This window comes from Pipistrellus hanaki (genome assembly GCF_964339955.1).
Source record: "Pipistrellus hanaki genome assembly, chromosome: 1".
NCBI lineage: Eukaryota > Metazoa > Chordata > Mammalia > Chiroptera > Vespertilionidae > Pipistrellus > Pipistrellus hanaki.
In genome coordinates this window covers 129257692-129270844 of record NC_140503.1, presented here as the reverse complement: position 1 = coordinate 129270844, position 13153 = coordinate 129257692, and the positions used below count along the sequence as shown (strand labels likewise).

Sequence of the window (13153 nt, the reverse complement as noted above, 5' to 3'; positions counted from 1 at the left end):
TAAAGAAGAAATCACACTGAGACTAATAGGAGGGGCAGAGGTGCAGAATGAGTTGGTCTAATACCCACATGTGGAGATTTTTATTTGGGAGGGATATTTCAGCTGTGGAGGCCTCCTGGGAGGAGCAAGGGGTCCCAGCCCCACACCAGACCCCCAGCCTAGGATTCCAGTACTGGAAAGAGAAGTCCCCATAGCTTCAAACTATAAAAACCAGCAGGGCCGAGACCGGTTTGGCTCAATGGATAGAGTGTCGGCTTGGGGACTGAAGGGTCCCAGGTTTGATTCCGGTCAAGGGCATGTACCTTGGTTGTGGAAATATCCCCAGTAGGGGGTGTGCAAGAGGCAGCTGATCGATGACTCTCTCTCATCGATGTTTCTAACTCTCTATCTCTCCCTTCCTCTCTGTACAAAATCAATAAAATATATTAAAAAAAAAAAAAAAAAAAAAAAAAAAAAACAGCAGGGATTATAGATGAATGATTTGGAGACTGCCAGAGTCCCAGGCAGTTCCACTAAAGGGCCCAGGCACAGACTTACTCAGACTCACTTACTCTGAGCTCCAGCACTGGGGCAGCAGCTTGGGGGACTCAGAGATATATGGAGAACTGGACTGTCTGGAATAGGGGCAAGAACTTGGGGGTTTCCAGACAGCGGTGCAAAATTGTTCAGAGTCCATTACTCCTATGCTAACACCTCTACCATTGCAGAGCTGACTGGCAACCATATCTGAGTCTCCATCAACCTGGCTCACACTGTTCACTCCACCCTCGTGATTTCCTGAGACCCTGCCCCACCCAATTTGCAATCCCATCCAAGCTGTTTGCAGCAGCATTTCCATATAATGGCTTGTCCTATCTCAGGCTTCAGACTCTCCTAAAATTTCTCAAACAAGCAGCAGCTGGCATCAGAGTGCCCCACACCTATCAATAAGAGGTCCAAGACCCAGCACTACCAGCCTGCCTTGTTTCACAGCTTGGCCTCACCTGGATGCTTCTCAGCCCAATACAAGTAGCAGCCATCTGCAGATTGCTCTGTAGCTCCTGCCAGGTGGCCCCAGGTAGTGGTTGACTTTGCACCTCCCAGGAGGCCCCAGAGCCAGTGTTCCCAGTGGGTAGCTTCAGACCACACCAGATTACAATTCTATACTTCCACAAGCAACAAACTCAAAAGGCAGATTCAGTGAGCACCAAAGCCACACTAAAGCAAGTCCTGTACCAAAGGGGTGTCTCTTGCACAACAGTAATTTCAGCTGGTCCTCACAGCCAATTGGCCTGGAGGTAAATTCCTCCCAGTGACACCAATAGCAATCAAGGCTCAACTACAATAAGACAATGCACACAGCCCATATAGGGGTGCAACCTAGAGTTCCCAGCTCAGGTGACTAGGGAGGCTGAGCCACTAGGCTATATGGAACACCTATTACACAAATTCCAGGAGACACAGCAGCTCTACCTAATACATAGAAACAAAAACTTCAAAGCAGCCAAATGCAGAGACAAAGAAACATGTCAAAAATTAAAGAACAGAAGAAATCTCCAAAAAAAGAACTAAATTAAATGGAAGTGAACAACTACTACAGAGTTCAAAACAATCATTATAAGGATGCTCAAGGATCTTAATAAAAGTTTAAGGGACTTAGTGAGAATTTCAAGAACGTTAGTGAGAACAAAGACATGAAAAAGGACCAGTCCAAAATTAAGCATACACTCACTAACTGAAATAAAGAATAATTTACAGGGATTCAACAGTAGAGGATGCCACAAATAAAATCAGTGATCTAAAATATGAGGAAGCAAAAAACTCCCAATCAGAAGACAAAAGAAAAAAGAATTCAAAAATATGAAGACAGTGTAAGGGGCTTCTGGGACAACTTCAAGCATATCAACATTTGCATTATGGGGGTGCCAGGAGAAGAGAAAGATATTGAAAACCTATTTGAAGAAATAATGACAGAAAACTTACCCTATCTGGTGAAAGAAATAGACCTAGTGAAAGAAATAGACTCTGAGGAAGCACAGAGTCCCAAACAAGAGGAACCCAAAGAATCCCATACCAAAGCACATCATAATTAAAATGGCAAAGGTTAAAGACAAAGAGAGGATCTTAAAAGTAGCAATAGAAAAACAGTTACTTACCTACAGGGAGCACCCATATGTCTTTCAGCTGATTTCTCAACAGAAACTTTGCAGGCCAGAAGAGAGTGTCAAGAAATATTCACAGTGATGAATAGCAAGAACCTACAACCAAGATTAATCTATCCATAAAGCTATCATTTAGAAATGAAGGTCAGATAAAGAGCTTCACAGATAAGAAAAAGCTAAAGGAGTTCATCACCACCATACCAGTATTATAAGAAATGTTGAAGAGTCTTTTAAGAAGAAGGGGGGAAAAATAAAAAATATGAACAATAAAATGGAAATAAATACATATCTATCAACAATGGAATCTAAAAATCAAAATAAATAACAAGGAGTCTAATAGCAAAATAAACTAATGAATAAAATAGAACCAGAGGCATGGCAACATGGTACAGACTGATAAATCTCAGAGGGAAGGGGGAGAAAGGGTGGAAAGAACTTAACCAAAGAACTTATATGCATATTTGCATTACCTATGGACACAGACAATGGGGTGGTAAAGGCCTGGGGCAGGGTGGGAGCAGGAGTGAAGTGGGGCAATGGGGGGGAAAAGGGAAAAACATCTGTAATACTGTCAACAATAAAGATTTAAAAAAAGAAAAAGAAGTATGGATTAGGGAAGCTATTCTTTTTATTTTTAGAGAAAACATCAGAGAACTCCAAATGTTTTACATACCAGTGGATCACTAATTATGTCCCTCCAAAGGTGGCACACCAAGCACAGATTCCAATAGAGATCTTCCACAGGGAGAAAAGCAAAAATGTGCCTTAGGACTTCACTGGGCAGGCTGCAGATATGGCTCTGGGGTTCTTGGCAGGGCAAGGTTCCAAGAAGCCCATAGTATGTGTCAGGAATGGGATCATGATCCATTTTCTCCACTTCTTGGCTGGATTCTTCAGTCTCTGCAGGGAGCCAGGACAAAAAGCCCTCTGCTTCCAGTCTGGCTTCCCTGGCCTTTGTGCAGGATAGGGGCAAATAATGCCGTGGGGGGTTTTTAGGAACCCCACGCCAGTGACTGGTCCCTGTAGCTTGATTCCTCTCATCCTCAAAGGACCGAGAGCGCTTCCTTGCCAGCAGAGCAGAGGCTGATGAGCCCAGTCTTGCTTCTCCATCATCTTCCTGAGACAGGGCACAATTGCTCTCTGCAACCTCTAAGAGCATTTCATCCTCTGAGTCCTTAGAGCTGTCCTGGCCCACGGAATTGCTTTTAGCCATGTCATTGGTGCACTGCTGCTGGCCAACTGGGAAGAATTCAGTGATGTACCTTTGACATCCTTGACCTGCACAGAGAACCCAAAAAGAATAACAGACTACTGACCCATTGTTAACCCAAATTATACAAAATAATTTTCAATTAAGAGATAAGAATATAATTATTGGCTAATGATTATATAAAGAGCTTAACCGACACCGCCCAAACATACACACACACACACACATATACACACATTTATATTTGGCTCCATCATATAGTCAAAAACACATATGGAATGACAGAAACCAATCTTCAGATGATGTGAGGACCACATTATACTTTGTAATATATACAAACTGAACATATGAATGGACCAAGAGCAAACAACTGTCCATATTCACTCACACGTCCACCTATAAAAATTCACACCTCCTAAATTGCTCTTATAATAAAAAAAAAAATCTAAATTTGCTTAAGTAGAAAGAAAAATGCTTCAGATTATTGGGATTCAGTAAAATCAACTCTCCCATGTGACTGAGTTAAGACAGTTTTATTTTCATTTTTTCCTGTGCAGCTGACACCTTAATTTATTTTAAAATAAAAAGGACTTGGAATTCTCTTCAGATTATTAGAGTGGTACCTAATCTAATTATTCATCCTATCTAATAAAAGACTAATATGCATATTTACTGTTACTCCAACAAACAAATGGCCGCCCCTATGTGGTCAAAGATGGCTGCCCCCATGTGGACACAAGATGGCCAACAGGGGAGGGCAGTTGGGAGGGACCAGGCCTGCAAGGAAGGGCAGTTGGGGGCAATCAAGCCTGCAGGGGAGGGCAGTTAGGGGTGACCAGGCCAGCAGAGGAGGGAAGTTGGGAGTGACTGGGCATGCAGGGAAGGGCAGTTAGGAGTGACTAGGCCTGCAGGGGAGGGCAGTTAGACATCAATCAGGTAGGCAGGAGAGTGGTTAGGGGGTGATCAGGCTGGCAGGTAGAAGCAGTTAGGGGCAATCAGGCAGGCAGGCAAGCAATTGGGAGCCAGCAGTCCTGGATTATGAGAGGGGGGTCCCAGATTGAAGAGGGTGCAGGCTGGGCTGAGGGACACATCCCCTGTGCAGGAATTTTATGCACCGAGCTTCTAGTTTATTCATAAGTACCTATGATTCTAAGACAAAAATAAAATGAAAAATGGTGTATATATAGTGTAGAGAGTGGCTATAGGGTTAAGTCTCGGACTGAGCTGTGGCAGAGCCCTCCTAGCATAATTAAGCTTGACCTTATAATCCTCCCTTGTTCCTTCCTAGGTAGCTAATGGGTTATGAGAGGTGCAGCAAGTACTGCTAAAACATGATGAAACTCACAAGAACATTGTAAACATGTTGACCACTTCTCTTGTTTTGCTTTGTGTGCTCTGACTATAAAATAAAGCTTCCACTTGCAGGCTGAATCACTGTTTCCTTATCCAGGCACAGTGATCCCACCTAGCCCCAGCTGTATTCTCATCTGTCTTCTTTAGTCCTTCACTGTCCCTCCTCAGGTTCACCCTTGGCCTTGCTGGCGCAGCACAATATAGTCCTGGACTTCACAGAATTTTCAGGCACTAAGGGGAATCAAAAGGTGATTTCACACATCATTACTGCATTTTAAATTCCTATAAATTATTGTAAGATGCCAATGAAGCAGGTAAACACCTTATCAATAAACAACAAAATATATGGTTCCTTTCTGAAATGACTGTAGCCAGAATTTTTACTTTGGAAATAAGACAGTGTAACAAAACTTAGTTTAGCCTTGCCTGACCTGCATAGCTCAGTGGTTGAACGTTGACCTATGAACCAGGAGGTCACAGTTTGATTCCCAATCAGGGCACATACCTGGGTTGTGGGTTCAATCACCAGTGTGGGGCATGCAGAAGGCAGCTGATCAATGATTCTCTCTCATCATTAATATTTCTTTCTCTCTCTCTCCCTTTCCCTTCCTCTCTGAAATTAATCCTATATAATAAGAGAGGAATATGCTAATTATTCGTTATGCCATGAGGTGTAATGACTGACTGCGGAATGACTGGATCATAGATCTGCAGGAGGGTGGGGCAGCGAACCTACAAGTGTGTGGCAGAGAGATACAGGAAGGGGCAGGGCAGCAAGCTATGAGAAGGAGGGTAGGGGGGGCTATAGAAGAGTGGGGCAGCAGGCGAAGAGCTGCAGGAGGGCGGCAGAGAGCTACTGGAGCACGTGTTCGTGCGCAGGGCTACTAGTAAAAATATATATTTTTAAAAATGTGTTTAAAACGTATTTTAAAAAAACATTTTAGAATGATTTTATAACATTTTGAAAAAAAAATCCTAGGTTTGGCCTTTAAAAAAATTTAATATTTTTTTTCTATGTTAGTAAAATAAAACTATAAGTGTCTCTGGGATAATGTGATAAAAACTCAGATTTGTAGTTAATAGGCCTGGGTTAAATCTTGATATTTTATAATTGTGAGAATTCAGTCACAGCAATATCTATTAAGAACCTTCTACATGCTCAGTGCTACGACTCCCCATTGAAACATAAGCATGCTGACCGTATTAGCCAATAAACCAATAAAGAACTCACAATAGAGAAGTTGACTTATACACACAAAACAAACAAAATATAATCATTTAGTTTAAAATTGCCTCATAAATTGGTTATGGCAGTTCCAAAAGTGATAAACACATAATATTTAGAGACAACTAGAATAGATTTAAGTTGGATGATGAAATTATATATATCAAAGGGAAATAAGGCAATCTGGATCATACATTTATTACTAAAATATGGTTGGTAATATTATATTTAAAATCTTTTTTTCTTGAAATATTAATGCTTATTGCATGAACATTATATTTAAAATCGGTTTTCTTGAAATATTAATGTTCACTGCATGTAACATTTAAAATCGTTTTTCTTGAATTATCAGTTTATTTCAAGTAACATTATATTTAAAATTTTTTCTTGAGATATTAATGTTTATTGCATGTAACATATTTTAAAGTTTTTCTTGAAAAATATAAATAAATAATAAATTAATTAATTTTTAAAAAGTTGGAATTCATTTGGCACATAAGGATATGATAAGAAAACCAACTGAGAGATACAGAACTTGCATGTAATAAATAATAAATATCAGGTGAAGGCAAGTTTGAGCTTGGGTCCATAATAGTAACAGGACATTTCATTGTTGGTTTTTGAGTGGCAGTGACATGACAGGAAATGGTACTCAAGAATATTATCTTGATGTGTGTTCCAGGTGATTTGAAAGAAATAAAATCTAAAGGCAAGGAAAAGTGTTACTGCAGCAATCCAAGTCCGAGGGTAACCAAGGGCACAGTCTACCATGAAATCACTGAATAAGGGAACATTTTGAAGAAAAATAATGATACAGTGGACCTACTGGCAATTGGACAAAGAAGATTACTGCAGTCAAGAAATCAAAATGGTTCTAGATTGGAATAATGATGATACTGGTATGTGTTTTCAAACATGTTATAATTAAGCAAGCTAATGGAATTCAGTCAGTCATGTTTTCCTGGGGCCTTTACCAACCACTTATAATAGGAAAGGATTTTCATGGAAAATGCACAAATAATGAAAAAAGTGTCAAAATGTTGCAACAGGACTACAAAATCACTACAACAATACTTACTACAAATACTGGGAGACATTCAAAAGCCACACATACTACATATTCATGCAAATGAATTTTGGAAAACATACCTCTAGTCCCTCTTTTTGTTCTGGGTCTAGGATAGAGACCATGATTCGGGTCTCTGTTTGTCCATCTTTGACTGAAGGGCTGGGTCACAGCCAAGTGACTCTGAGACAAATGTTGGCAGTCGATGGCTGTAAGATGCTTCCGCTTAAACCGTCTCACTGTATTATACCAATTGGCAAAAGAAATGGGACACTTGTTAGTTATTACCAATTCTACAAGCTAGCCAGAAAATTATTCTTAATTTTCAGGAATACAGTGACTATGGACCACTCAACCAACACTTTTCTTCTTCTCTACATTTACATAAACTTTTACTCACTTCATAGTTTCTTAGAATTTCTTCCTCAAAATTTAACAAAAAAAATCCAAAAATAAAATCCTAAAAAGATTTTTTTTGTTTTTACTTACACTTTCTAGAAGCCCTGATCATAAAATACTCTTTCAAAAGGACGTTGCCACTAATGGATAAATTGAGATCTGGCATTTTTTCCTTTACTTTAGCCAGGCATTTATGTTCCCATAAAAATTATGAGTTGGTTATAACTTTTCAAAAATAAACTCATCCATCATCCCCTGTACAATATACACCAGCTTCTTCAAGTCTCAGAAGCAGAATGCAATGATAAACAAAACAGTCACTGTAAATTCCTAGAGAAGACTACACTGTCTGTCCACCTCTTAGCCCCTAGATCTCAGCACTGGGTACAGGATAGGAATGAGGTTTCCAAATATAAGAGAACCAAGTCTGCTTCTATTAGGATCTCAAAGGAGGAAATCTCATATTCTCCATTGGCAACTCAGTATAGCAATTGCACCTAGAATTTTGTCTCAAATCTTTAGTTGTACACCCAAATCTAAAATATACTGCTAAATTCAGCTTTTGGAAAGGTACAAAACAGAGGCTATCAGCAGATTTGTATAGAATAGCTCATACATACACAGTGCACCTTGGATTTTTTTCTGTAAAAAGTACAGAATGGCTTTATTCTATTCTTCCCCAGTGAGCTATTAATGAAGCCACAATAAAAACATAGAAGCACTGAAAATAACCAAGTAGGTAGTTATGTCTTAATCACATGGCTAAGAGTTAAAGAAGGTAAGAAGGTACATCTACACAATGGAATACTATGCTGCCATAAAAAAGAAGGAATTCTCATCATTTGCAGCAACCTGGATGGAATTGGAGAACATCATGCTGAGTGAAATAAGCCAATCAATGAAAGAGAAACACCACATGACCTCACTCATTTATGGATAATAAAGAACATTATAAACTAATGAACCAAAAGATAGATATAGAGACAGTAAAGCAACAGGCTGTCAAATTACAGCAGGTAAGGTAGGGAGATCTGGGGGAGATAATAGATCAACCAAAGAACTTGTATATATGCATATAAGTACAACCAATGGACATAAAACTCTGGGGATGGAGGGTATGTATGCGAGTGAGGGAGGGGGGGGCAAAAAAATTCAATAAAATATATTTTAAAAATAAATAAATAAAAATAAAGGTAAGAAAAGATTACATCTTTTCCTCTGCTGTACCCCCTGCATGTAGCATGGTGCCAGACACACAGTACATGGTCAATAAATACTGAAAGAACAAAGGAGGATGAGAACGCAGCAAAGTCGGAGTGGTAAGACTGGGTGGCAGTAGAGGACCCTAAGCCCTAGATCACTAGGAATTTTCTTTCATGTGGAACTTGGCAAGAAAAGATCACACTCTTGCTTGCAGCACACCAGACAAGAAAACACCAAAAATACCCAAAAGAAAGTGTTTTAGGAAAGTAGAAAATATGGACAAAGATAGACTTCTGTTTATGGTTTTATTTTGTAAAATTCATCTGAATCTTAAATGCTTGTTGAAAGATTAAATGTTTGCAGAAATCTAACAAGGGCACTGGAGCAAAAGAAAAAGGTAAGGAGAGTGAATGGAAGAAAACCATATTCTGCTTCCAGAGTTCTGGTATATTCCAATGTATTCTGGCAAGAAGACATCATGGAGGGGGCTAAGGTTAACTGCTGGGGAGAAGGGCCCCTAGACTGAGCAACCTGGCTTCTGGGCACTAATACAGCTGCCTATATTGTTCATTTGGAATGGTATCGCCTGAGCCATGACTGCTAACCTGGGATGCAGAGCTAACACTTTTAATGTATTTATATGTGAAAAATTACTTTTCTGATTTTAGCTAAAGGTTAAAAAAATATATGATTATTTTTAACCTGTCTCTCAGGTCTCAGCTGGGACCGGTTTGGCTCAATGGATAGAGCGTCGGCTTGGGGACTGAAGGGTCCCGGGTTCGATTCCGGTCAAGGGCATGTACCTTGGTTGCGGGCATATCCCCAGTAGGGGTTGTGCAAGAGGCAGCTGATCGATGACTCTCTCTCATCGGTGTTTCTAACTCTCTATCTCTCTCCCTTCCTCTCTGTACAAAAATCAATAAAATATATTTTAAAAAAAATTAAAAAAATAAAGCACAATATATACTATGTAAAGCATAATTGTTTCTAGGTCTGGCAAATAGTAGCAACTCCCATTTTATATATAGAGGAACTGAGAACCAAGAGGTTTAAAGGACTGGTATGTAATAAGATCGGGGAAAGAACTCAACACCTACTCAAACCCCTTTCATTACCCCCTATACCTTGCTCAGATATCAAGGTATCTTCTACAAGCTCAAGGTCTTCCCACATCACCTAAATTTTTCTTAATATTCAGGTAAGGGGTAAGCAAGCTACAAAGGAAAGAAGCAAAAGGACACAATAAAATGACTTGCCCAAAGTAAAAAAAAAAAAAAAAAAAAAAATCCAGACTAGAAAAGAAATGATTGCCTGCCGGGAGCCCATGCCACTTCCCCCATGACTCCCACAACACCGAGAAGCGACGAGCTCCCCGCTTCCCGGACTCAAGGACACTGTGTAGGGGCGCCCTCCGCTTCCAGCGTGCCAGCCCCCCGCGCCCCTGCAGCTCACCCACTGTGGGCAGCCCGGCGAGGCCCCCACGCTCCCCACAGAACCGTCCCCGCTCCCACACTCCACCCCCGCCCCAAGACCCCAGACCCTCGCTCTCAGGACCCCAAAAGGTTGTGTTCACAGCGCAGCGCGAGCCCCCCAATCCCCCGTGCTCCCAGCCACGTCCGCGGCCTCACGCACTATGGCGCTCCGGACGGGGCTCCAGCCACCGCCGTTGCCTCCGAGCTCGGCCGGCCGGCCTCCCAGTCTCGCCGTCCACGGGGGAGCGCTGGCCGGATCGGACCTGGGACTTCCTCTGACAGCTCAGTGCCGCCGCGGCCCGGAAGAGCCCGCCTCCGGGACTGACGGACTTCCCCCACGGCCAATCGAAACGCACGCGCGGAGGGGGGCGCGGCCACGGCTGGAGGCCCCGCCCCTCCGCACTTCCGCCGAGGTGAAAAGGCCAGCGGAAACTTTCCCAGAGTTCCTCCGAGCTCCCCGGGCTAGAGGGGTGGCTGCAGGCTGGCTGCGGCCGGAGGGGCCGGGTGTAAGAGTGTCGGTGGGTGGGGATGCGCGAGGCCCCACCCCGGCTCCTTTACCGCTATCTTGTGGGCGCTGAGCTGCCCTTGGGGCCCCTCACCAGTGCGGGCACCGCACGGACCCCTCCCCTGGCAGCGGGCGCACTTCAGAGCCGGGCGCCCTGGCGCGGAGGGAGCACAGACTCCAGGGGGTTTGACAGCAACTACCAAATGTTCTGCCCAAATGAAACCCGTGCGTCTTCGCCCGCACCCGGAGCGCGCGTTGGGGAGGCGAGCTGTTTGCAGGGCCACTAACCACCCCGCGTAGGAAGCGCGGCTCTGCCCCCGGCGCGCGGTCTGGAGAGGGAGGCGCAGCGCAGGGCTGGGGGCTTGGATACTGAGCCTGGCCCCGGCGGCCATGGCGGCGCCCGGGGACGCGAGGCGGCTGTGCAGGCTGGTGCAGGAAGGTCGGCTGTGCGCCCTGCGGGAGGAGCTGCAGCGAGCGGGGCCCCCCAGCTGCCCCGGGCCGGCGGGAGACACCCTGCTGCACTGCGCTGCCCGCCACGGCCGGCGGGACATCCTGGCCTATCTGGCCGAGGCCTGGGACATGGACATCGAGGCCGCCAACCGAGACTACAAGCGGCCTCTACACGAAGCTGCCTCCATGGGTCACCGAGACTGTGTGCGGTATCTGCTGGGCCGAGGAGCCGCCGTCGACTGCCTGAAGAAGGCTGACTGGTAGGTGGCAGGAGTTCCAGAACGACACCCCTTAGCCCCTTTTCTGCAGAATCATATATTCCCATGTACTTTTTCTGCCTCTGCAGTATAGCTTCTCATTAGAGCACACTGTTCCTACCCTTGGGAGTCAACTGTTTGGTCCAGACAGTTGCTTCCCTTTATAAAGCAGAGAACAGTACAGAATACGATCAAACAGATAGAAGAATATTAATGAATTCCCCATGTAACATGAGCCCCAGGATACGAAATTCTTCTGGGGACTTATGGTAAATGATTACTTCACCAATGGCATTGACTTAACTTTTTAAATTTTGAAGTAGCTATAGGGTCACAGAAGGTGATAAAGAAATGTACAGGGAAGTTCCATGTACCATTAGGACATTAACATCTTACAAGTTACAATAACAACTAAGAAACTGACATTGCTACAATCAATAAACTTGCTCACATTTCATCAGGTTATACCTACACTTATATGTGTGTGATGCTCTCTGGATGTGATTTTATCACGTGTAGCTTTGCATAACCATCTCGACAGTCAACATACTCACCTTTACCATCACACAAACCAATTGCGTTTTGTTAGACCAGCATTGTTTTCAGTACGCAGTTCTTGCTTACACAGGAGACGGCCACATATAGTAAAGTACATTTTGCCCACGGGGAGGGGAGTAGGCCTGGTGGTGTTTTGAGGGTTGTACTTAGCTGTGACTAATCACAAGACTGCTTTTCTTGTGCTGCTGTTAAATTGATCTAAAGACAGTTCCAAGAGGCATAGACCTCATATACTTCTCAAAGCAATAATTCAGATAAGGAAGCAGCCAAAAACAAAGCACTAAAAAGGCAGGTTCATTTGATTATGTGTTTAGGAAGTGTATAATCACAGTGAGACATTTTTGCCCATTCTCTTTTTCTTTTTTTTTTCTTTCTGAAACACCTTACCTGCTTTTTCAATAATCCCGCCTTGCTCAAGATTCATTCCCTTCATGAGGCACTTGAAAATTCCAGCCTTCATTTATCTGTTTGTTTTCCTCTTAATTTCTCATTCACTGTTATTACTACATTACCCACACCCCCCAAAAAAAGAGTGTTGGTAATTTACTAATATAGCAATATTACAAGTTAATTCTTAGATGAGACTTTAGAGATCACCCAAGTATAGTGAGCTTCCACAATGTGCCAGACACAGGTTCTAACCTGGGAATGAGAGGTAAACAAGATCTGCCATTGCTTTTCAGAAATCCTAGCACTCTCGTTTTGCAGACAAAACAAAAACAAAAAAAAACCTCATAGAAGTGAAATGGCTTACCCCAAATCATTCATGTGGCTGGAGAGGAAGACCAGAGCCACCTCTCTTGATATAGATATAATGTAATTCACTCTCCTATAGTTGTGGACACAAGTCAGTACAGAGACTTACTGTAATCCCACTGTTTCATTTGCCCCATTAATGTATGTTTGTTTAAACTAGGTACAGTGTCAAATGCTCTTTTTAAATTCTTTTTTCAGCACAATATAATTAACTAGAGGCTGGGTGTACGAATTCATGCACAGGTGGGGTCCAATCAACCCAGGGGTGGGGTTGTCAGGGAGCCCTAGTCGAACTCCCAGTTGAGGGGACAATTTGCATATTACCCTTTTATTATATAAGATAGGATAAGTGGTTTCTCACTAAAATAAGTGGGATAAGTCCAACAGAGTACCTTTTATGCAATATTCTTCAGGACAAACTTTATGATTTAGACTAATTCTGTCCCAATTCAGTGCCATACTAGAAACTAGCTCAGAAGCAGCTTTGCCTCCTTGGTATCCCCCTTTTGTAGGCATGCCTACATCACAATCATTTTCCTCTTATTTCACCCAGAGTCC

At 42.9% G+C, this 13153-nt stretch overlaps 2 protein-coding genes across 7 annotated transcripts in view; one reads left to right on the top strand and one right to left on the bottom strand.

The window, feature by feature from the left end:
* The window catches only part of FBH1 (F-box DNA helicase 1), a 39113-nt gene extending 28731 nt beyond the window's left edge, over nt 1-10382 (bottom strand). For 2 of the 3 annotated variants that reach the window (XM_084868204.1, XM_084868205.1), the window contains exons 1-3: nt 10230-10382; nt 7079-7234; nt 2815-3419 (exon numbers count right to left, since the gene is read on the bottom strand). In XM_084868204.1, the coding sequence (XP_084724330.1) occupies nt 2815-3419; nt 7079-7234; nt 10230 (762 nt within the window). In that variant the 5' untranslated portion in view covers nt 10231-10382. Of the gene's footprint in view, nt 1-2814; nt 3420-4696; nt 4824-7078; nt 7235-10229 lie in introns of those variants that run through there. The other variant, XM_084868206.1, reaches the window with a different exon arrangement.
* An 88-nt stretch (nt 10383-10470) lies between these two features.
* Nucleotides 10471-13153, top strand: part of ANKRD16 (ankyrin repeat domain 16) — a 181345-nt gene continuing 178662 nt past the window's right edge. For 2 of the 4 annotated variants that reach the window (XM_084868754.1, XM_084868753.1), the window contains exon 1: nt 10471-11284. In XM_084868754.1, coding sequence (XP_084724880.1) covers nt 10965-11284 — 320 coding nt within the window. In that variant the 5' untranslated portion in view covers nt 10471-10964. The remainder of the gene's footprint in view (nt 11285-13153) is intronic. The other 2 variants (XR_014793590.1, XM_084868755.1) reach the window with 1 other exon arrangement.